The sequence below is a fragment of the Lucilia cuprina genome, chromosome 3 (genome assembly GCF_022045245.1).
Source record: "Lucilia cuprina isolate Lc7/37 chromosome 3, ASM2204524v1, whole genome shotgun sequence".
Classification (NCBI taxonomy): Eukaryota; Metazoa; Arthropoda; class Insecta; order Diptera; family Calliphoridae; genus Lucilia; species Lucilia cuprina.
Genome location: NC_060951.1, coordinates 21676677 through 21702111, shown reverse-complemented (window position 1 = coordinate 21702111; position 25435 = coordinate 21676677). Strand labels below are relative to the sequence as shown.

At 31.4% G+C, this 25435-nt stretch overlaps 1 protein-coding gene across 6 annotated transcripts in view; it reads right to left on the bottom strand.

Moving 5' to 3' along the window:
• Positions 1-402: 402 nt before the first annotated feature.
• Positions 403-25435, bottom strand: part of LOC111688804 — a 44163-nt gene continuing 19130 nt past the window's right edge. For 2 of the 6 annotated variants that reach the window (XM_046945468.1, XM_046945471.1), the window contains 7 exons: positions 16700-17207; positions 11489-11662; positions 4564-4955; positions 4082-4479; positions 2907-3261; positions 1543-2844; positions 403-1284 (listed from right to left, as the gene is read on the bottom strand). In XM_046945468.1, the coding sequence (XP_046801424.1) occupies positions 826-1284; positions 1543-2844; positions 2907-3261; positions 4082-4479; positions 4564-4955; positions 11489-11662; positions 16700-17207 (3588 nt within the window). In that variant the 3' untranslated portion in view covers positions 403-825. The remainder of the gene's footprint in view (positions 1285-1542; positions 2845-2906; positions 3262-4081; positions 4480-4563; positions 4956-11488; positions 11663-16699; positions 17208-25435) is intronic. The other 4 variants (XM_046945470.1, XM_046945473.1, XM_046945469.1 and 1 more) reach the window with 4 other exon arrangements.

The following is a 25435-nucleotide window of genomic DNA, read 5'->3' as shown; positions in this document are numbered from 1 at the left end:
AAGGAATATTTTTATTAAAATTGTTTGAAAATACATTCAAATTTTGTTATTTAATCAAAATTGATTAAATCGCTGGCAAGAATGAGGATATTTTCAAATCGTAGATAAAACATTTTCATAAAAGTTTCTTCCAAATAAATCCATTTGATATAATGAGATAAAATAAAAAGTAATAAAAAGAAAAAAACTACATTTGTGTATTTAATAATTTCCAGTTCGTTGTCATTATTTGCATTATGTTTTCAATAAGATTACAAAAAAAATACTTTTAAAAGAAATGTTTGTTTTCGCTGAAACAATTCTAAAACTGAAATCAAACAAAAAACTAAAGACGAAAACAGAATCGGAAATATGCCAAGAACTGTGCGTTTGGTTTTTCTTCGTAATTATTTTTATTATTAGTTATTGCTAAAAATCCATTTTCTATAAATTGGATTTGTCTTTTGGTTTTTTGGATTTTTCCTTATTTTTTGATTCAATCATACATTCATTCGTTTCACTTTAAGTTAATTTAAAATAATCATTCTCTTTTTTTTTCTTTTGTAGCCAATTCAATTTTAAAATACTTCATATCTATTGTGTACATTACTAAATTCCATAATGGCAGCTCTCATTCAGGTAGGAAGGGGGAGTAGTGTCAATAAGGGGGGTGTGGGATGAGAAGGAATAGTTTAAGGTGGGGTGAAGGTATTTTTTTGGTTTCATTTCTTAATTAATCTCACTCTACCGCGTACTCAATTGTACTGATGTCGATGACATCTCTACACGTTGGCATTGGCGGCGTTCGACTATAACCGCCGTTGACATTGACTAATCAGCTGTGGGTCATACGTTCATGGCATAATACACGGATCCCTGGGCTGCCGACTGCATAGTATTTTGTGTTTGTGGTTGGGGTTGCTGCTGCTGTTGTTGTTGACAGTTTATTTGTTGCTGCTGTTGTTGTTGCTGTTGGACCATCTGAGCATTTTGTTGTAATTGTTGCTGCTGTTGCTGCATGGCGATTTGTTGGCCAGTTGTGGGTGATACCATTCCACTACTTGTACAATCGCTATGTGAGACAGCAGCTGCCCCTTCGGGCACGCCTCGTTCACTGAAACCCGCCATACTGGCTTCTTGGGCAAATTGGTAGCGTTGTGTCATGATACGTTGATGCTGATGATGATGAGTTTGAGCAGCAGCGGCTGTGGCATATTGAGCAGCCTGTCCACGTCCGGCTACAACATGCAACTGCATACCGGGTAAAGCATAACCAATCGGAACACGTATAGTTTGTTGAGTAACCTAAATTTTACGAAATACAAATGGAATTGACAAATTTAAAAAATATACATATATAGAAAATCAATTAAAAGACAACAAGATCATTGTCCCGACCGAACTCTCATTTGTAGGAGTTTCAAATCGGCGTTCGTTTCCAAACGACAACAAAATACATTAAACTTTACAACCAATCACCAACCACACAATTAATTACGAGTACAAACATTAAATTTAGAAAAAAAATTGAAATTTCGGTCTTACTTGTGTCATTTCGCCTACCTGTTGGTATTCCAAAATATTCTGACGCTGTATGTGCGCCACTTTTGGATCCATATTGGTAGCGGCGAATTGTGAATAGGTTTCGGCGTTATAGGGTATCAGTACCATAGTCTGATGATAGTTGCGTAGTGGAGGTGGGGATTCGGGTCGACGGGTAGGACTTCGGGCATAGTGACCATAATGTGGCTGCGGTTCAATGGTTGTGGCCATTGCCTGACAGTTTTGAGCATACAGCATTGCTTCTTCGGGCCCGTGCTGTTGATGGATCATTGTATGACGGAACATTGCACCAGCCGGTAAAGTTTGATAGTAGGTCTGTTGCATTGCGGCTGCAGCACTTTCGACCGGAAGACGTTGTTGCTCACCAGCTCCACCTGTTTCGCTGTAGAAACTCCAGGTGCGCTGCTCAGTTTGTTGCTGTGCAATGGCAGCATTAGATGGCATTTGCATAGTCTGCGCTGGTGGGGCAACGACATTGCACATTTGCTGTTGTTGTTGGCCTAACTGTTGCTGCCCTAACTGTTGCTGTCCTAACTGTTGCTGTCCTAACTGTTGCTGCCCTAACTGTTGCTGTGAAGTGGCCGTAATAGGGTGGGGTACATTCTGTGGTGACGGCTGTTGTTGAGATAACTGCTTGGTCATGGCACTAGCACTCGCTTGTTTGGGTAAGGTGTAGCTCTTCATGGGTTGTGGCAGCGTTTGAGTAACACCGGGCATTTGCTGTGAAAGTTGGTCTTGCATTTGTTGGAGAATTTCATTGGTCGAACTAAATTTCGGCTTAATGCCTCGTACAGAGGGTCGCTTATTAAAGCCGTAGTCATTGCCCTCATCGTCATCTGAGTTGGCCTCTTTGTTGATTTCTTTGGTATTAGCCGGTTCGTTGCCATAACGTTTCTTAATTTTCTCAGTGCGGTTAGCTTCTTGTTGGGCAAAGGCTGCGAGTTCATCTTGTTGCTCCTGCCCAGGAGTTCCGGCTATAACATCGGGAGCTACTTTTCGCACCTCATCACCGGTGCTTTGTGAGATTCCTGTAGAATTTTGTTCGCCCGCCATCATAGCAGCTAAATTATATTCAGCTGCATGAGCATTCTGTGCTGCCTGATTGTGATGAGCAGCGGCCAAGGTGTAATATGAAGACAAATCGTCCTTATTACCAGCCACACATGCAGTCAGAGGTGCTAAAGTGGAAAGGAATTGACGTTTTGGTTCAGTTTGTCTGGGAGGGGTGCGATGTATTTGTGTATGCACCACAGGTACCTGGACGCCCATACCCAAATCTGGAGCAGCAGGACAACGACATTCCTAGAATTAAAGAAAAATATATTAATAACTTTAAGTTTTCCTTTTTATGTTTTTCGAATTACCTGAGGTATTATAACGATAGGATTTTCTTCCATTTCCATAATCTTCTCCTGGTTCTTCTTTTCACGATTGAATATCTCGGTTATTTTCTTATAAGCCGATGAACCGCTGGATGAACTTGACACTGAAGAATTGGGTGAGAAACTCTTATCGCTATTGTTGCCATTAGCTGTGAATTTCTGTGGATTTTCTTCACCAGCCGGACTATCACGATGCGATAGATCGGCGTTGTCTTCAATTTTACTATTATCGTCATCGCCATTTTCGAATGCTGACTCATCGTTATCCTCGTCGATGCCACAAGTGAGCTGTTTAATTCGTTCCTCTAATGATATATCGGATTTGACGGCTTTTTTCCTAGAAAATAAATATGAAAACGAATTGAAGCTTTTTTTATAAATTATGTAATTGTGATTCCATTTATTGATCGACCATTGAATTTTATACCGGTGTGTTATTTCAGAGAATACAGGTTTCACAAGATCGCTTAATTTAGGGTTTCAGAATGTACTCGTTTAATTAATATAGCCCACAAAAACCCATATTCTGTATTTCGATTGCATACGATTCCTGTTACGCAATGGTTCAAAAAAGGCATTCTAAGTGAAAAGAGGAATATCGTTTGTGCTTTACAATCGTAGCAACGCTTTTGTTAAAGTTGTATCGACAGAGCCTCGAATCTTAATGAAGGATATCAAAGTTGACAAACTGAGAAAACTTCGATTCAAAAATAAATACCGTATAGAATTAAGAGTTTAAAGTGGCATAGGATAGATAGGAAGAACCAACTGATGGAACTTATGCTTCCATTCTCTATTGGGCATCTAGTTTTTGAGAATAATTTTTGTGATCACAAACCAACTAGAGAAATTTCGGTAAACACACAACCACGACTTACTCACTAAATTGATGATTTCATTATATAAAAATCTTTATATTTTATTTTTTTTAAGATTTGGATTCAATAGGTAATGAAAAGGTTCTTCTTAATAAACATAAATATTTAAAGTTCGTTAATAATTTAAACTAAGTGAAAGTAAAAGTAAACCAAAACATTGCAAAGACATTAACAAATTTGTCTAGACAGTTGATTTTTAAATACATTAAAATGTTATTAAATTTAAGAACATTTCTAACTCAAGAAAAACACATAGTCCCCAAAGGTATCCATACTCACTTTATTAATGAACGTCTTAAAATATTTCTCTCCATGCTGCGTCTAATTGTATCCGAATCTCCAGCACTACCAGGTAAAGTCGACACCAAACAACCAGCTCTCTTCGACTCATCAAAGGCACGCAATGCCTCTGAAGTGAGAGTTTGGTGCGATACCGTACTAGGAAATAACTGTTGTACAGCCGAATTGGGCCTCAAAGCATTTTTAAAGAGGGTTGAATGTTTCTTAATTGGTATTAGTTCGTTAATTTGATTATCTTCATCGGCATTGGATGACTGGCCATCGACTTCATCGTTGCTAATTTCTTCGGTGACAAAGCGTACTGAACGTTTTATGGTGCCATTTGAAGTAGAACCAGCCTCATCTTCGGAGGTGGTATTATTTTGGTCATCAGACTGCTAAGCATATTAAAAGAAAAGTAAAAAAAAAAAAACAAAATTGAAATCAATTAAAACTTTTTTAAAAGTGTTTATATTAATTACCTGGGAAATCGAATCTTGCTTCCACAGTTTACCACCCTTTAAGATGCCGCTAATCTGTGTAGTGGGTGAGGATTCCTTAGGTGGTATTGGAGGTGGTTTCTCCGAATCAGATGAATCATTGTTGATGGATGCTGCTCCCGGTTTGGCTGGCAATGCAGGTGGTAATAAATCACTATCACCACCTGCTGACAATGCATTGGCGGCCGATGCTGTTGCTGTTGGGGACGCTGTTGCGTTGGCTGCCAAATCCTCTGTGGCCTCACGAACAATACGTCTCTCTGACACTGTAGTGGTAGTCATAGTTATTGTTTCAACAAGGTATCTTTGATTGTTTGTTTTTTGTACAGTAATAAATTTATTTTTATTTTTACTTGAATCCCTTCTATTTTTGACTACACAAAACATGGAGCGCCATATTATAGTTACAAACATACATGGTAATGAACAGTTATGTTACATTTTGCAATTACAATAACAGTTACATGTACAAGTTACACACAACATTAGTTAGTTACAGTTATTTGCAAAGTGATGTGGTGGGAGTTTAAAGATGTTTTTACAAATATTTTAAAATTTTATTTATTATTAAACAAATATTTATTTCGATACTCAGTCATACACACATTTTTCGAATAAATATTATAATTGTGTAGTGGTGTGAGTTACCACAGACACACAAGTTAATAAACAAATACATACACAGTCACAGATACATGTTTTGTTAAACAAAAAGTCAAGTTATTTTTTAAGTAGATTGATTCATTCATTCATTGCACATTGAATACCATTGATTGGTTGATTAATTGTTTACAAAACATTCGTGCATGACGCATAAAGTGGAGAGCAGTATACAGTGGAGTAGTTGAATAAGAATATCGATTTAATTCATTATTTGTTTGTTCATTTACATTTGCATTTTTATCGTCAACGTTATCGTCGTTTTGTGGTAGTGGTGGAGGAGGTGGTAATGGTGTTTCATCGAGTACAGTGGATAGGGTTGGTTGTTCGAATGGATGTTTGATGTAGATTTTTTTGTTGATTGTTGTATTGGTGTTAAGTAGCACGAGTTTTACGCGAGACCGCAATATTAATGAGCAGCAATAATGAAAAAGTTACATACAAACAAAACGAAACGAAAGAAAAGTTAACCAAACCAACAGACAACATTTGTGGTGATGGTGATATATTGGTGATAGTGTCATTATTATTCTTGGTGGCAGCAGTGATGGATAGATGGTATTTTTTTAGTTGGTTTATATATTATAAATGTGCTAAATGAAAATAACCAACAAAGCTAAGAAAAGCTAAAACGCGCAGTAGTAAGTAAGTATATGAAACACATGGAACGACTTGATGTCTATCTGAATGACTACTACTTAAACTCATGCAATGAGGCGGTTAAACAATTGTGTATGATTATTTTCGTATATATGTACTTGCATGTCCACAGAAAAGATCACAAAAATTGCAGTGACCTTTCTGAAAAAACATGTATTTGCTCTTTTGTTAATTTATTTATGCAATTTACATGCAACAGAGCAGAATTATTTACACAGGTTAAAAGCTATTTTTAATAAGCATTATCTAATATAATATTTTAGGTGATTAATAATCTATAAGTGAAACCGAGCTCCATGTCATCTGTCAATGAACATGATCAATGCCATTCAAAGAGAAATACTAAAACATTTCGATATAATTAGCCTCCGGTTAGTAAGTGTTCCAGTCTGGTCTGGTAGTCCGAAGGTGGTGTATTTCTTTAGATTTGATGTACTACTTTGAAACTAACTAAATTTCGAAATAAAATAAATTTGAAAGCTTTTATTGCTACAGCACCGAAAACAACCTACTTGAAGTCGTTCCCTCGACAATCGGTTCTTCGCAACGGAACGACTAGGAGTTCAACGAACAACGAATAAGAATTGTCAACCCAGTCAGCTGCTGTAACAACAACCTACTTGAAGTTGTTTTCGTATGTATGTGGAAAGGTAACTAAACTGTTGCTTGAGTGGGAACAGGAAAACTCATTACTATTTTATAAGATCAAAATTGAGATCATGAATATATGTATACATTCGTATTTGTTAATATTACTGATTAGTGACCAATAACACAAATATTAGTAACATTTGTTTGCTGCTATTTTTATGATCATTATTGTATGCAACATATAGTTTTTTTTTTAATTTAATGACATTCATTTAGTACATTACAAACTATAGGTAAGTAGTACTAGTTACTACTTACCATTATATTATTTCTCAATAAAGAATTTTATTAAATGCATGTGTTTAAAAAAAGTAGGCAAAATTTACTGCAAAAAAATAAACGTAAATATTGTCATGTAATTTTTAAGCAGCGTTTAAATATGCAGCACTAGCACCACCTCTCTTCTATATGACTATAAAATAAATATGAAACTTTATCATTTTTGTATCACTTTGCTACTAAAAATTGCAGTCATATATATTCGTATTAATATAAAAATTGCAACTCGTGTTTGCAATTTCTAGTAGCAGGCAGACATAATTGCAGGTCAACACACATATATTTTTGTGCTTTAGCAGCGCACACTCAAATTTGTTAAACTAATATGGAGAGTATTGATGTTATTTTTGTTTGCGTTTAGTTTTTCCTAGCAGCAATGTAACTTTATTTTGGTTTTGCTACTGCCAGTTGAAGTTTTATTTATTATTTTTTGGCAATATTGATGCAGCAATTTGTAAATAAACATATGTAGGTATGTATGTAAATACACTGACAGTTTTATGACATTTCATGAGCTTAAATTCAGTATTACACTTCACATTTGTACGCATTTAAGTATGTATGTCGATATTAATATGCATATTTATTATCATCCATATATCGATGATATTCGACCTATAATATCCTGTACTGATTGACATATTCGACCTATAATATCCTGTACTGATTGACATATTAATTATTAAAAAATAGTTTAAATATTCTCATAATTTCTGTATGATATAATACAGAAAAATACTACATTGATATTTGTTTGTTTTTCTCCTTAATGTATTACAAAATATTATTAACTACATTTCTTAAAAAAAAAAATTATATAATAATCTTAAACATTTTAGCAGTGTGATTTGAATAATTTGTAAAGTAAGCTCATTAGAATTCAACAAAAAATATTTTAATTATGTGTGTTCACCCTGTTTTATACAAGGTGATTATAAATTTATTAATTTCTACAAAAAAATATTTAAAACTATCATTAGGTTATAAAATTGTTAGAAGTATAACCATATAATCTTACAACTACATTGCTCAAAAATGTTTATTTATTAGAACAAAATAATAAACACGCTTTTAATTTGAGTTGTGTTTTATGGGGTAGCCATATTTTCAATAACATGTACATATTTATTTAATTCAAATGGAGGTTCCAAGCCCCCTAATAAAAGTCTGCCCATTTTTTCCCAATGTTCATAATGAAGTTAATGTTTTTCGTCAAAATTAGAAGATTCTGACTCTAATAGTATGGGAGGTAGCACTATGTATATTTTACAAAAAATTTTTTATGTTGCGAAAAATAATTATCCTTAATTAATCTTTAAATTGTAGAACTATACACAAATATATAGCATGCTTATGCAAATATTGCGAATATTCAGGCGGCAATTCTATATATTATCGCCGGCTCGCTGAAGAGTTTTTTTTCTTTCGACTTAGAATTATTATAATTTTACCCCAATAACATGTATGCATATCTATCATATTCAAATATTTTCAAATTGTAACATCAATATTAAAAAAAACAATAAATAAATTTGCAGGTAGCAGTTGCAAAACAAAATTTAATTGCTGCTAGGAAAAACTAAGCGCAAATAAAAATATCATCAATACTAGCCATATTAGTTTAACAGATTTGAGTGTGCGCTGCTATAGCACAAAAATATATATTTTTTCTTGTACAACAAACAAGAGATTAATACTGTTCATTCGTGCTGCTAGAAATTGCAGTGTAACGTCGCAATTTTTCTAGTTAAAAATAAAAACAGAACGGCAATATTAAGTAGCAATGTTATTTAAATCTGAAAAAGTTTAAATATTTTTAGTATGATGAGTGATAAAAATATGTATTTTGCGGCAAATGCTGACTAATATATTAGTAAAAGTAAACACTGTTTTTAAGTACACATTTAGTACACATGTATGTAGGTTTAAGTAGATTATTACTACAATATTTAAGTTATGTTTAAATTTTCTTTTTACGTTTATTTTTTTATTATCTTTATTTGTATAATTCTTGAAAATCATATGGGATTCTGATTTATTAAGTACGTACTAGAACTGCTCGTTGTATATTCTTATAATTACATACATAATATTAATACATAACTTTTGAATGTTTTTATACTTATATATCAAAAGCATTTAAATTAAAACTTTGCATCAATTAAATAGAAGATTGTAACAAAATAGCATATTGTTATTGACACTTTATAGGAGAACCATGGACTTAAAGTGGAATCTTGGTTCAACTACGAAACGCTGGCTTTAAAAAAGCGTAATGAGACTAAATATAACTTACACTTTAATAATACATAATATGGAAGGCTACAGATTAACTTTAAAAACCCTAACCACAACACTAGCTTTCAGATATAAGCATGATAAACATAACTAGACAGATTTAGACGAATTCGTTGTAGTAAAACCCATCCCAACATAGACAGGCTTACAGCGAAATTATATCATAGAAGCGTTGTTATTCCTTATATTACATCTCGGAAGCTGTAATGAAAATACTAAGGAACTGAATCCAGAAAACTAACTTTCTAAAAATTTAAATAGAAAATGTCTATTACTGCCTGTTTCATAATATCGAAACAACATTTTCTTTCTTATAAATATATTGAAAACAAAATCTTAAATTTATTTGTTGTTTTCAATGTATTTGTAAGAATGAAAGTGTTTTTTTTCGCATTTAGAGAAACCGGCAGTTAATTTCCGTTTGATATCGATTTTTTGTTGTAAAAACATAACAGATTTAACTAATGTCCAACGTTCTTCCTACTTTAACTTTGGAACGCATTCCGTCCGATAGTATGGAACCTTAAATATATGTAGGTAGCGGTGGAAACAGCGTTAAATGAAGTTGTCCACTATATAAGTGAATCCTTTGATAGCAGATGAATAAGCTATGAAATGTACGATGTAACTATCAGGAAAAGTGTATTTTGCGGAATACCACAAAGTGCCATTTGGGTAACCACGATGAATAGCCCCCAAAGAACAATAACCATTAATGTCTGCTATACAGACGATGTCGTAAAATGTCTAAGAAGAAAGGAACCAAATTACATGTTTATAATATGTCCTCAAACAATAACACTCAATGTTAACCAGTCGAATATGTCAGAAACTTTGAATCAGTGATCTCATGCAGAATGTCTTGGTCAAGCGGAACACCATAGGAAATACCAGAAGGCTTTAATTTGGTGGACAAAGTGAGTCTGGGGTTTTATATTGAAGACTCAGAAACCGCGCAATAACGGAACGTGTAAATCCGATTAGAATAAATATGGCGTGCACAAGGTTGAACATATATACCGACAGTCAGAGAGCAACCCATGTTGGATTGTAAAAAAGCAATAACTGAAGACTTTCCCAGAAATAAGGTTAACATTATATGGGTGAAAGGAACCCATAAGCTACCCATGGAGCTACCGTAGGATCTTAATAAGAGCAGGACAAAAAGCCTTCAAAAAATAAGCAAGTCTGAGGTTAGTATGATAGCACGTATTCAGAGTGGACACATAGGATTCGACGTGCGGATTATGACGAATGTATAGTATTTTTTTTTGCCATTATCAGACTTTCACCAAATTTAGATCAATATATTTTTGGACTAATATTACTCCAGATGTAACATGCCTCACCAACACATACGAATTACGTCCAGGATAGGGAGTTAATATAAAATTCCGCAGCAAACCCCTTATTTTCCTGGGCTAATATAAAGTTTAAGTTTTTACCAATTGCCTGATTGTGGCCTAGGTGTCTTAATGGTAATAAATTTAGAATTATATCAAACACCACAAGGTGTGACACGATTTGATATTTCCAAACAACATTAATTTCTGTACAAAATTCTATAAATATTTGTTTATTATAAGACCAAAGCCCTATTTTAAAAAATGTTATATACTTTACATGTGCTGTAGCTTCGAAGCATATGTTTATTTTTTATTACAAAATTTCCAATGAATTAAATATATAAAAATTCAATATTTTTGTATTCAATGTGTATGAATAAGAATTTATAAAAAAGCATCTAAAGACATTCGCATGTAAATGAAGATGATACCAAAAAATGCTCAATGACGACTAATGTTTGAATTGCAATTTTTTATTTATTTTTTTATTTAGTTCGTTAATTTTGCAAATACAGGTACAACGAATAGCAGCAGCAGTTATCAATTAGATAAATTACGTTTGAATGTATGCAAATCTATAATACGTGTATCTATATATATTTATATGTGTGTATTTAATGCATTATGTATGTATGAGTAAAGCAATATACATACTTTAGTATGTATGCAATTAATATACAACTTACATACATATGTATGTGTATGTATATTTGTACATAATTTATTTTGTATAATTTTTAATATGGCGCACGTGCAATTATTGTTTCTGCTGTCATGATGATTATTTACAATGATGACAGAAATACATACAAACATACTTATGTACTTATGCATGTATGTATATATACATATATTACATAGAATATTTTATTATGGGAAAAAGTCATTGTATGAAATTGCATTTCATTTAATTTCATTAAATAAAGTGCAAACAACAAATGAACAAATGTTGTAGTTGTAAAGGAATTAATAATATAATTAATACTAGAGGAAGATTACAAAAGCAAATGTACCTGGTGATGATTTATATTGTGCCTGCAGAACATAACGTGGGCGTTCTTCGCCAGCAATAATTTCTTTTTGTGTCATACGTCTTTCTGGCGAACTGGTATGTATGGGCAATAGAGCAACAGCTGGTACACCTAAAGGTGCTTGCAGATCCTCTTGACATTGAGATGAATTGTATTCTGAAAATGAATATGAAATAGAAAATATCAATTAAATAAACTAATTACTACTAGCTGTATGTGTTAATGCATAAATATTATTTATATACATACATACATACATACATACATACATACATACATACATACATACATACATACATACATACATACATACATACATACATAGATACATACATACATATGTACATACATAAATTGGTATGTACATACATATTTTTCGCTATTTCTTCTATATATATTTATAAGGAATATTATTTAAAATGGTACAAAAAATATGGCAACTTTGTTTATGGTTTAAAATAGTATGTAATTCGTAAAAAGTGATTTAGTTCAAGAGATATTTAGGTTTATTCGAATCAATTTTCGAATTATTATCACATAATTGGTTAAGCTGGATTCTGATTTTTGGCGTTAACTTTTATATATCATCCTTACTGGGGCATGCTACCTTGATGATCTTCTCTCATTTTCACTAATATCTCTAGTCTGAAGGGTCAAAAAACTAGTGGGGTTAAATTTTTCATCCGACATTTCTTGGAATGGTTAACTGGGGTCAAACAAGAGAATCACATTATCTGGTACCATGGGATCCCGGTTATTGAAGAGGCACCTTAAGAATGCACATGATGGCTGTGACACCTAGAGTGAATGAGTCGGATAAATGGGAAATGTGCTGAATTTAAGGATAATGTATGTAAGGTATTGATGTATTGTCGGGGTATGTATAATGTCTACTCTCTTCATACCAGTTTTACTACAAGTTGTTCTCTGTAAGCAAGAGCAACCCAGTAAAATATTTTCAAATTTTGGTAATTAGTATTGTAGGATATGTAGTTATTTCATACATTATTTGGTAATGAGTTCTCGTTATTAATAAAATAAATTAATTTTTTTGAATGGATTTTGTAGTCAATTGTCTATAGCGTATGTCTAATAAGGAATTAGTTAGTGTTTCCAACCGTAGTCGATTTTTGAAGCTTTTTAAGAAATGTTGATATTTACATTTATGTGAAAACCATTCCAGATAGAATGATAAAACTATTTTTTAATGGGGCATTGAGTAAAACTAGTTATATTTGAGAAAAAAAAATTAATAGAATTGAATTTAAAGTAGTGGAAAATTATAATTTTGTTTGTTATTGAAAGAAAAATATTGTAGAAAATAAATAATTATTTAAACAACATACATTTGCCTTTTATTCGATTAACCGGATAAAAATTGAATTATCCGGGCCAACTTAAAAACCCAAATAATTATTTGTCGAATAAACCGAATAAGACAAAACTCGAATAATTGAATACTCTAATAGTAATATTTAATTTAAACATTTTGCTATCTTCGGTTTTACGGTTGTGGGTCAAAAATGACACTTATTTCTATCAAAATTGTCCAATTTTATAAATAAATTTTAAAGTTTAAAGTAAATATCATAAACTATAAAATATTTTTTTTAATATACTTTTTTAATGTACTTTTTAAGCTCCATGTGAAATAGATAGGACCACGTTTAAATTTTCTAAAATTGTCTAAAAGTTATACCCTAATGAACATATATACATAAAAAACAAATTCATTTCATAAAAAAATAAATTAAAAATGTCAAAACTAAATTTTTGTTTATAGACTTGTTGAATATATGTACATATATAAACCTTAGTCCACCCAAGTTTGCTTTATTATACGGAATTATGGTTGAAGGATTTCAAACTATGTACATAAAATTGTCTTTTTTCAGTTTAAATGACAGCTACTGCTGATGCCGTTAACAGAATAAAAACTCACAAATATTCTATGATGTCTACGCTTTGCTGTTCCATAAGGGGTGGAATTAATTATCAATTAAATCGTTCAGTCAGACAGTCAGTTAGTCAATCAGTCATTGTATAATTTAAAAATTTATTATTTAAAAGGGATTGGTCGGACGTACAATAGCTATAAAGGTAAATCAGAAGTACATACATACATAAATTTTACTGTCTTTGTTTTTTTTTTTTTCATTATTTTTATTTATTAATAAATGTTACGGTTCGTTGATATTGGCAACATACAATTTTATTATTGACGTCATTCTTAACAAATCGGGAATGTTAAATGATTGTTATTAAAACAAAAGAACAAGAAAAATATGTATAATAAAAAAGAAATAAAAAGAAAAACCATTGAAAATAAGTTTTGTTTGTCACAGCTGATCTCAATCGTTAGAATGCATTAAACGAAATTAACAGAATTCGTTGTACTATTTTAATTTTTAAGTATTGCAGAACATTTTTACAACAAATTTGTTTCGAAACATCTAGAAATGTATGACCTATCTCGAATCAGTTCGTTTAGCAAAGACTTTGGTATAAGTATAAAGTTAAAATGTTTGAGAAACACTGCGAAAGCTTTTAATACATATGTATAGTATACATAAATATGTATGTATGTACATAAATAGGTATACCTATGTATACATATCTTAAAGATAATATTATTTTATGGACAATTATGTAAATGAGCATACACACACACACACAACTCAATAAACAATAATTCATATATGAAATGTTCAATCATTTGTGAACATTTTTGGGTTGTGTTTTACGGTATTCGTTACACATTAATGGAAAGGAATTGAAAAAATTCTATATTTTCTCATTTTATAAATTAATAGCATACCTAGTGTCCTTCGCTATACTAAAAACTATGTTCCCATATACAATTTTTTATAGATTTTGTATATTCTAAAAGTATTAATATTATATGGGAGAAGGCACGCCCAATATTTCTAGTCATCTTAATCTTAAGCCAAATGTTTATGTTGATACTAAAACTACTTGTACAACAGTTGAGATCTCATACTTTTGTAGTTCACATGGATGTCAAAGTTGTTCTTACAAGGATTCTTGTTTTAATTATTTTTGTACTTAAATAATATGGGGTAACAGGTCCTCTTTTGCTATTCCGCTTTTTCATATTATTACTAAAGTGGCTCTTACGAAATTTGAGGACTCTAACATATATATGAAAATCGTTTCTATTCATACAAAATTATGTGGGAGTGCCTACTTGAAATATCAAAATAAAAATTAGCCTATAGTTTCTTCCAGAAAATTCATCCAGACGTTGAGACGGATAAAAGAGATCAAAATCTCAGATCAGAGAACATAATTGCAGATCAGATATCATAATCACAAATCAGAGAGATGAATGCGAAATAAGCAAACAGAAGATGATTTTTATAATAAATTTCTTTCAAATTATATAAGCAACATATTTATTTTGGAAATTTCTGTATTTTAAGATTACCAGTTTCCATACAAAAATTACCTTAACCGACAGAATAACTAATTATTATACAGTAATCGGAGGTTGTAAAAATGGGCCGCATTCAATAACATCCTTATAAGAATGTTATCTGTTTATTTTACTAAGGTCGCATACAAATAACTACTTAAGTAGGTACTTATAAATAAGGAGTTATATTATATAACAATGAACCCTTAACCAACGCAAAATCAAACATTTGTGAAATATGTCCTATAACTAAATTGTAATTTTAAATGTGGGCATGCATTCTTCGCATCTATACATATATCATTTTATTCATAAATTATGGTTGGTGTTTGCATTTATTACGCAATTTGCAAATGTTTTCGTCGGTTATATGTAAATGAAGTTCAAACAAATAAGCCACAACTCTTAAAGTTGTCTTGAACTCGATTTTTCCATTTTTTTCTATTGTATTTGGGTGGTTTTGAGATGAATCACAACATTTTATATGCAAAGTTGTTGAGCATAATGAATTCAAACTTTGTAGTAAAGGTTTAAGAGGCACTTTGTATGCAGAGGCGTCTAACTGTGGACGGACGGACAGGCACTTTACACATAAAATTATGTGTGAATATGTATGTATAACACATGCTAAAAAATACACACATAGAAACCAATTGGGTAAAATTTGTTGTCAAAAGCCATTAAAGTCACCCCAGACTAATTGCATCATTGCCACACAGTATAATTGTAAAAAAGAATGTTTGAAATGGTTTAGGGACGAAAGAAGGATTGTGTTGCATGGATGAAAAGTTTTACACCTAAAACAGACATCAAATGAGTGCAAGTGGACTGTAAATATGGGTAAATGGGTGGCACAGTGATGACATGTTTGCCTTGTCACACATTTGTCGGATTGCTTTTTTTTAATGTCCTGACAAACATTCTACTTAACACAACCACACAAGTTAATTCTCATCAAAATTCTTTCCTCGTAATTATGAGTATTTAACATTCACATTTGCAACATTTTGTATTTAAATACATAATTTTTCTTCTCTTAGGGAAATTATTTTTTGCAAACCAAATTGTTTGTTGAGGATTTAAATAATAAAAAACCGAGTTTATATTCGTACTTTATGCTTTCTGAGCAAAGGTTGTGTTAATTATATGCTAAATGAAGTCATAGACATAATAGTAGATACATATGCATGTATATATTGTTCGTGAGGGTATAATAAATATTTACTTAGGTCATTCTTATGTATTCTGATAGTCAAGTTACTATCAAAAACCTAATTTACTATGAATAGTACATAAAAAAAAATCTATGAACAAAATGGATCAAGGCCATCGATCAAGAGAAGATATTTGTATGGCTAATAGGACCTTACTATTGTACCATTTGAAGGTTTTTACTCCAGACTTAGACTATACATATATTAGAAACATTGGACTATAATATGACAAAGTCAAACTTTGACTCAACTTCTGAGTTCTTATCATTATTTTGGTATAAAAGCTTCGTTGAGAAACAAAATGTTTCCCAAATATGTATACATATTTTGTTGACCCGTAATATTTAGAATCGAAAATAGGCACTTCGGACTACAATTATATCTAATACAAAAACCTTCCAATTTGTCCCTTTATAATAAAAAACGATTAACTAAATCCGAATCATTCCACTATACAACACTTAGTAATAAGATTGCGTACAAAAACATTAACCGAAAAAGAAACATCCTAGAGCAAATATCGGTAAGAAGAACATAATTTACCTGTATCCTGCTGTAATTGTTTGGCCGCACACTCTGCACATTCAGCACACTCAGTACACACACCCTGTGTATCGTCATCTGGTGAATGCTGTTGTGTTGTAGCACTTTGGTTCATACTATTGTTACTGGCAACGGTTGTTGCAACAACAGTAGCAGCAGCAGCTGCTGTGGCTGACGGTGTTGACGATGATGAAGAAGTTGTCTGTGGTGAGGATGTTGATGATGCCGTTGATGATGATTGTTGATTTACAGATGCTGCTGATGCTGGGGTAGCAGTAGCTGGTGGTGGTGGAGGCGGGATTTGTGAATTATTTCGAGCTGCCAGCATGGCTGCACGTTGCTGTTGTAAACGTTGTATAACTTGTAATTGCTGGAGGTGTTGAGCACCAAAGATGTGTCCGCTCAAAGCACCACCAAGTGTATTTTTCAAGCCATTATCTTTGTAGCCGTCGGGAGGACTTAGAGCAGCTTCGTCAACAAACTCAATGGGTGGTGCATATTTAGGACTCTGTAATGATAATGAAACAAAAAAACATTTCTTTTAATTATGTCATCATTTTTGTTTGTTGCAGGTGTGTGCATGTGTCAGTGTTTTCTTTTTTTCATAGTTTACACAAACACACTTAACAATTTACTATTCGTTCTACTGCTGCCACCACTAAGACAATTCGAGCTTAAAGTATAAAACTAATTTTAATAATGCTATAAATTAAGTTCTTTATCATGTTCGCATGATTATATATAAAACGAAAGAAAGAATGCTTCATTCATTCTTTTCCATTTTTCTTTATTGTCTACAATTTTAATAGAAAAAAGTATAATCAAAGCTATTTATTCTTCAACCTGATAGTAGATATGAGTACTTATAATAACATGTAATACATAATGTATAAATATTCCAAGGAATCGGCGAAACAAAGCACACTTAAACTCATTGTTTAATTTTACATTTGTTTAATTAAACTATTTTATTAAAAGTTCAGTTTCGCAATGTATTCATTTCATAAAATTTTACAAAAAAAAAATAAAAAACAGAATTAACGTATTTGTCTTCTTTGCTTATCACAGTAAATTTTATATCTTACTTACATAAATGTTGGCGAATTTGCCAATTTGGCTTAGTTTCAATAATTGTTTAAGAAATTCAATGTAATGTTGTGTAAATTGGAACAAACAAATTTGAGATTTAAACTATTTTATACAACTACTAGTATAGTAATACATAATGTAAAATGTGCAAGTTTTTGTATATAATGTTAAGAAAAAACATTTTGTTTTAAAAACTTTTTTGAAAATAGTTTACTATAGAGTTTACAATAATCTTATGTTTAATAGATTAATTTCAAAACCCGAACAAAATACTACATCCAGCTACTTTTACATCTATCAAATATTTGACAGAAATAACGTGACCTATAAAAAATACATTTTAACCAAAAAATCAATACAAACAAGTTAAAGGACTATATTGTTCGGCTGTGCCGAATCTTAAATACCCTCTATCAGCAAGCTACTTTTTTGGAAAATCCACCTAACGCCTACCGCCTACTACCTACCACTATCATACTGAAGGTAAAATACGAGCTTCTGCACTAATGATCACAGGTGTGATTCGAAGCAGGACATCTCAGGCGCTGCTTACACTTATGCACTGGTTGCCGCTTTAATGGTCAGACAACTGACATTAAACTCGCAGTGATATGGAAGCCAAACCGACATGGTCATGCTTCTATACTGGGGAATACGACTTGCAACCGATTACTTCTATCCCACGCTCCTTCTGGACAAAAGATTCACAGTTAAGATGTTAGAGGGCGCAACATTTGACATCTGTACTGATGGATCTAAGTCCTGGTGGTTTCTTTATCCCCTGCTATAAAATCTTTATTTGGTGTCTATACGACATTCAGAACTGGTTCGTGAATGTCGGGTGTCTCTTGACGAGATGGCGAACGATTCGTACCTGGAACTACTCTGGATATAGCGTCATTCTAATATTCCCGGAAATAGAAAAGCAAAAACTGTTTCCCACCTTCACATAAGAGATACTGACACTTTAGTTGGTGTCCCGCTTTCATGCTGTAAAGCCTTTATTTAGCATGAACTTAATGGGTCTGCTCAGACCATATGATCATCGCTGACCTACTGCTCAATATCAAGAATGACCTGGCCTCTGTCCAGGATGAGACTACGTATACTGCTAGTGATTCTAACAGGGCACTGTACTATAGGTACACATGCTAGATGACTAAATCTTCCATACAATGACTGAAGAGGAAACCGTAGAACACTTCCTCTGCCTCTGTTATGCCCTGGCAAATATCAGTCCAACATTACATAAACTTGCGGCTCTATCTAATATAGACACTTATAAGATAGAATCGTTCATTCCCGCCTCTGGCTGGTTTAATATCATATCAATCACGGACATACAATGTCCTAAAGGTTTTGGTTTTCTTTTTCGCAGCATCCGTTACAATGTATCACTACGAGACCACTAGGACCCAAGTGAGCCGGTCAAATGGCCGAGAGCCTCAAAAACATAACCTAAGAAAAACATATTCAAGTTGAATTTAATTCCGATTACTTTATAAATCAATGAAATATATGCTTTTAATTGATTTACGTAAGTAAGCGTTTTTCAGAAGTGGACCTTATATGAGAGTTATGACCAATAATGGACCGATCTGGAAAATATGTTTTAGAATGGTTTATAAGTAAACAAACATATTGAAGTCAAATTTTATACCCATAACTTTATAATTTAATGAAATATGTGGGTTTAATTGATAGTTGGGTGTGGACCTTATATGTGAGCTATGACCAATTGTACACCCTCTATTATCACTGATAATGGTAGAGGGTATAAAAAGTTTAAACATACTTCTTCTTAAAACGGGCTCTTGGTATTTTGCTCTTAAAGACAGTTGATCTCGATTGTATTAATCGAAAAAAATGATTTTAAACATTTTATGAAAAAAATCAAAAAAATAAAAAATCATGGGATTTGAAAAATAAAATAAAAATATTTATATAAAAAAGGTTAATATGCTTTCAACTAAAATAAAAAACCTTTACCTTCGTATTCAGAGTCTTGAACTCAAATTTTATTTTAAAATTTTGTATGAAAAATTTTCGATGAATTAAAAATTTTGTATGAATTAATTTCCTATTTCCACCCCTCTGATTCCGCGCCTGATATACATCATGCTAAACACACGACTCCTTTCAAACAACTTACGATGTAAATCTTTTAAGAGATATTAATAATTGTTTGTAAAACAAAACTAATTTTTCAACTATATCTTTTTACAGTAATTCTAAATAAATTAAAATTTAACCTACGATTTTATCGACTAACACAAGTATCGCCAACAGTTATAAAATAAACAACAAGGACACAATGTTAATAAATAGAATACGATCATAAACATTATTACTTGCATTAACTGCATCCATTCTACTTGTAAACTTCATCATCATCATCATGACAATCATTACAAACATTGTATGTTCACACTTACACATTAAATACTATTTACGAACTCAGAGTACTGAATGTTATATAAATACTAAACACATAAATCACTTACGACTCAAGAAACTTTTCTCAAGAAATTAGGTTTATGTGTTGATTTTGGTGTTGTAAGGCGAAATAGAAAACACTGAAAGAAAATTGTTAATGCAAAAAAAACATATTTTTTTAAACTTTTCAGCATCGACCATAATGATGTTTTGTTGTTGTCAATAATGATGATGACGACAACAACGAAAAGGGGTCGATACAGGGATAAGAGGTTATTCTTGCCATACATTTATACATATACACCCACAAATAAGCACACACATACACATTAAGGCTTACAAATAGAAATAAACACATGAAAAATAACGAGTGTTAAGGACTTTTGTACGTTAAAAATTTATATGAAGAATAAACATTTCTATGTACATAATATATACATATGCATGTATGTATGTATGTATGTATGTATGTATGTATTTCGTCTACAAACATGTAAAGGATAAATCATGATGATGATGTTAATGCCTAAAAAGAAGAAGAAGAACCAAATAAAGGAGGCTGCTTGCTGTTCAATTTTGTATATTATGTGTGCGAAAAAAGTTCATTTTCATTATGTATAGAGGTTTTTTTTTCGCATTTTATGCTTTTTTTCAAATGCTTAGAAATCTAGCTGTATTAAAATACTTTGTTGGTATTAATGTTGAAGGACTTTTCTATTTTACGAATACTTCATATACAAAATTGCTATTGTTTTCATGTTTTTTTTTCTTCAAAAGGTCCTTGTCCGCACCAGTAGTTGTTAGAATTATATGATGGTGTCAATGTGTATGTGTGTGTTTTAAATGGGAGAAAAAGTATGGGAAGAGACAGGCTTTGTTAGCAAGTCTAGTAATTGTTTCAATAACTTATTCAAAAGCAACAAAAATAATCAAATAATAATAATAATAATGATTATAATGACTAAAATGTTCTTGTTTCATTTACTAGTTTTGCAACTAAGTTAACTTCAAACAAGAGCTTTTAATTATCATTAAATACTTGATAAAATAACAAAAAAAGTAAATATTATCGATTAGTTTGAAACAGAGAAATGGGCACAAACTAAGTAAGAGTTTGATAAGAAACATTTTCGATGGGAATTCAATAGAAAAATTATTAAATTTGTCTACAATAAATTAAGTCTAAGAGCATAATTAACAATATTATACAGATTTCGAAAAATCTTAAGTTTTATTCAGTTCAGACATGATTGAACAAACAGATGCACGAATAAATTTATAATACATACTAGGATTTAAAAAGACTAGTTCATTGAAATTGAGACACAAAAAGTAAGAACCCAGGAAACGCTTTCATTGAAAAGTAATGAGTTAAAATACTAATAAAATCTCTTACTTTAAATCGGTGATGACATGGGAGGTAGATAATTCCACATTCACTTAAAGTAGTGCTTGCAATGCAAATTTGCGAGAATACGAATCAGGATCTACAATTTGTTAGTCAGATGTTTTACTCCCTACACCACTGCTGAGCTAATTTACAACATTAAAGTCCTTCTAAATGAGATTAAAAGAAAATCATTACTAAAGTACTTCTAAATAAAACAGACGCTAATTATTGTCAATGAAATAATTATCGAATTTTTGTTTGGAATTTATTAGTTTTTTGCATACATTTCAATGCCACGAACACTACCAACTAACGTACTAAAGGCTAGTAAGAGATATTTACATAAACGAGTATTTGAGTTTTTGTTATATATATTCATTTGATTTTATATCAGCTCATCACATAATTATTGAAAATAGTGATTGTCCAATTTTATCAAAGCATTTACTTTCAAAATAATATATTTAAATTTAATAAAAAAACGTATTTTAATTGTTATTTTTTTCATCCCTGCAGTTTAAAGCAAAAATTATGTTTCATTTGCAACTATGTATGTATCTACAGTGTTCATTATACTTGTAAATATAAAAATAAAATTAATTACAAATACATTGCGGTAAGAATAAAAACTATATATTTTATAAATTTTCCATAATGATGTTTTTATTTGGTTCATTTAATACGTATTATTTAATGTCTGAAGAGTTAAATGACACTGTGCAACAAAATAATTAAGAAATGTTGAAAAAGGACAACCTTATTCCGTGATATGGCTTAGATGAGTTAACCTACCTATGAAAAAAAATTTCATTGATTTTCTACTTCTACAGTTTTTATTGCAGCACAGTGTAATCCTTTATTATTATTTTTTCATTTCTATTGCCAAGGTTTTAAACTACATACAGACTTATTTATTTAGTGCAGCCATTCATGGCTCTTAAGCAAACACAAGAAGTAATATTTTATATACAATGATGCCAAAACTTATTTTCAACAAAAATAAATGTTAAAATTTATAAAATTTCTATTAAAACTAAATGAGTTTTTAATGTAGACATCTTGTGCGAAGAAATAATTTAATAATAATTGCCAGAGACTTAAAGCCTTGCTCACTACCCAAGAGGCCAACCAACGTAGGAAGAATTTTTCAATATTTAATTTGTGTAGGAGGACGAGCACGAAGGTCACACAGTAATCAATTTTAGAAAAAAAAATATTTTTTTATATTTGTTAAACTTATTGGAAGAATTTGAAATGAGGTTGCTTGTATGTTTGTATTGAATTTAAAAAGTTGTATACAAAATATACATATGTATATACTAGGTATGTATGTATGAACGTATTAGGTAATATATATTAAGTAAACTATATTCTTATTCAATTCATAATTGTAATTGATTGATTATACCGTGTTTCAGCTGACATTGAAAATGTTAAAAGCTATTCATCACTTTCGATTATCTTCAAGAGTAGTAGGTAAGCGAATAAATTTGCATAATATACGTACACACATACATACGTATTAGAGTATTCAAACGATTAATCGTCGTTCGGTTAATCGATTAATTTTTGACGATTAATCATTCGAATAAATGAAAATTGTCAAATTTCAAATAACGAATAATCCGAATAATTTCTATCAATTAACCGATTAAGAAAGACTTACTATTTAGCAGTAAAATTACTATGTATTTTCTACAAATTTAAAATTTTTATAATAAATTTTCTTCTTTTCTTAATTTCTTAATCAATTTTCTATAATAAAGAAAATATATTTGATGTTTTTTGAAAAGAAATAAGGAAATAATTATATCGCTTTTATTTTTACAACCAATTTTTTTGGGAACATTGTTGTGTTCTTAAGGATTTCTACCAAGTTTTCAGCAACAGTTATAGTTGAACTAGTGTTCAATGGAACGTATGAATTCTAGAACTCGTTGAAAATCTTAAAAACAGTAATGTCTTTATATAGAAAAGCATTTCACATAAACAAGAATTTCTAGTATTTGATAAAAAACTAAACAAACAAGTAAGAGTTCTATATTCGGCTGTGCCGAATCTTATATACCCTTCACCATGATGTGTTTAAAGCCTTTTGTACCTTTTGAAGAACGAAAAAGTACCAAAAAGTCCCCATCTATGGGTCCTCAGTTAATCCGGGCCATACAAACTTAATTACATGTTCCTAGGTTCAATATTGTAGAAATTGTAAAAAGTACCTTTTGAAGAACGAAAAAGTACCAAGAAGTCCCCTTTTACTGGTTCTCACTTAATCCGGGATATACGAACTTAATAACATGTTTCTAGGTTCAATATTATAGAAATTTCAAAAGGTACCTTTTGAAGAATGAAAAAGTACCAAAAAGTACCCTTTCATGGGTCCTCACTTAATCCTGGCTATACATACTTAATTACATGTTTCTATGTTTAATATCGTAGAAATTGCAAAAAGTACCTTTTGAAAAACGAAAAAGTACCAATAAGTCCCCTTTTATGGGTCCTTACTTAATCCGGGCCATACATACATAATTACATGTTTCTAGGTTTAATATCGTAGAAATTGCAAAAAGTACCTTTTGAAAAACGAAAAAGTACCAAAAAGTCCCCTTGTATGGGTCCTCACTTAATCCGGGCCATACATACTTAATTACATGTTTCTAGGTTCAATATTGTAGAAATTGCAAAAAGTACCTTTTGAAGAACGAAAAAGTACCAAAAAGTCCCCTTTTATGGGTCCTCACTTAATCCGGGCCATACATACTTAATTACATGTTTCTAGGTTCAATATTGTAGAAATTACAAAAAGTACATTTTGAACAACGAAAAAGTCCCCTTTTATGGGTCCTCACTTAATCCGGGCCATACATACTTAATTACATGTTTCTAGGTTCAATATTGTAGAAATTGCAAAAAGTACCTTTTGAAAAACGAAAAAGTACCAAAAACTCCCCTTGTTTGGGTCCTCACTTAATCCGGGCCATGCATACTTAATTTCATGTTTCTAGGTTCAATATTATAGAAATTTCAAAAAATACCTTTTGAAGAACGAAAAAGTACCAGAAAGTCCCCTTTTATAGGTTCTCACTTAATCCAGGCTCTACATACTTAATTTCATATTTCTAGCCAATAACAAAACATTAGTGCTGCTCTCGCTCTGCTACTCTTGCTCTGCTGCTCTTGCTCTGCTTTGCTTTTATAAACAAATTACAATAACAATATTTACCGTATTGTTATGTATTTTGTTTTTGTTTTTTGCAGTTTCTGTCTGAGCATGAATAAAAAATCTAAATTTTATATGAAATTTTCAGAGGTTGTCTCGGTTTTTTGCTCATATCTCCGTTATTTATGGACCGATTTTGCTGATTTTAAATAGCGTTCTTGCCGGTCGTATGTCTGATAGAATTATGGAAGATTCGGATCTCGCAGATATCTGGGGTCTTCTAAAAACTGATTTCAACAAACATACAGACAGACAGACGGACAGACAGACAGACGGACATGGCTTAATCATCTCCGCTACCTATAAGGATCCAGAATATATATACTTTATAGGGTCGGAAAATTATATTATAGAAATTACAAACGGAATGACAAACTTATATATACCCTTCTCACGAAGGTGAAGGGTATAAAAAATTGAAGTGAAAATAATATTTTTGTTTATAAACCGTGCGTACAGGAAACTGTGGACCATTAGTATTAGCTCTGTGTACTCAGTTTTTCATAATCAGCTCTTATGCTCCTGTAAAAGGACATCCAATTTCAAAAGATGGAATTCCAAATTTATATTAAAAAGTTGGTATTAATATTAATTTCAAATG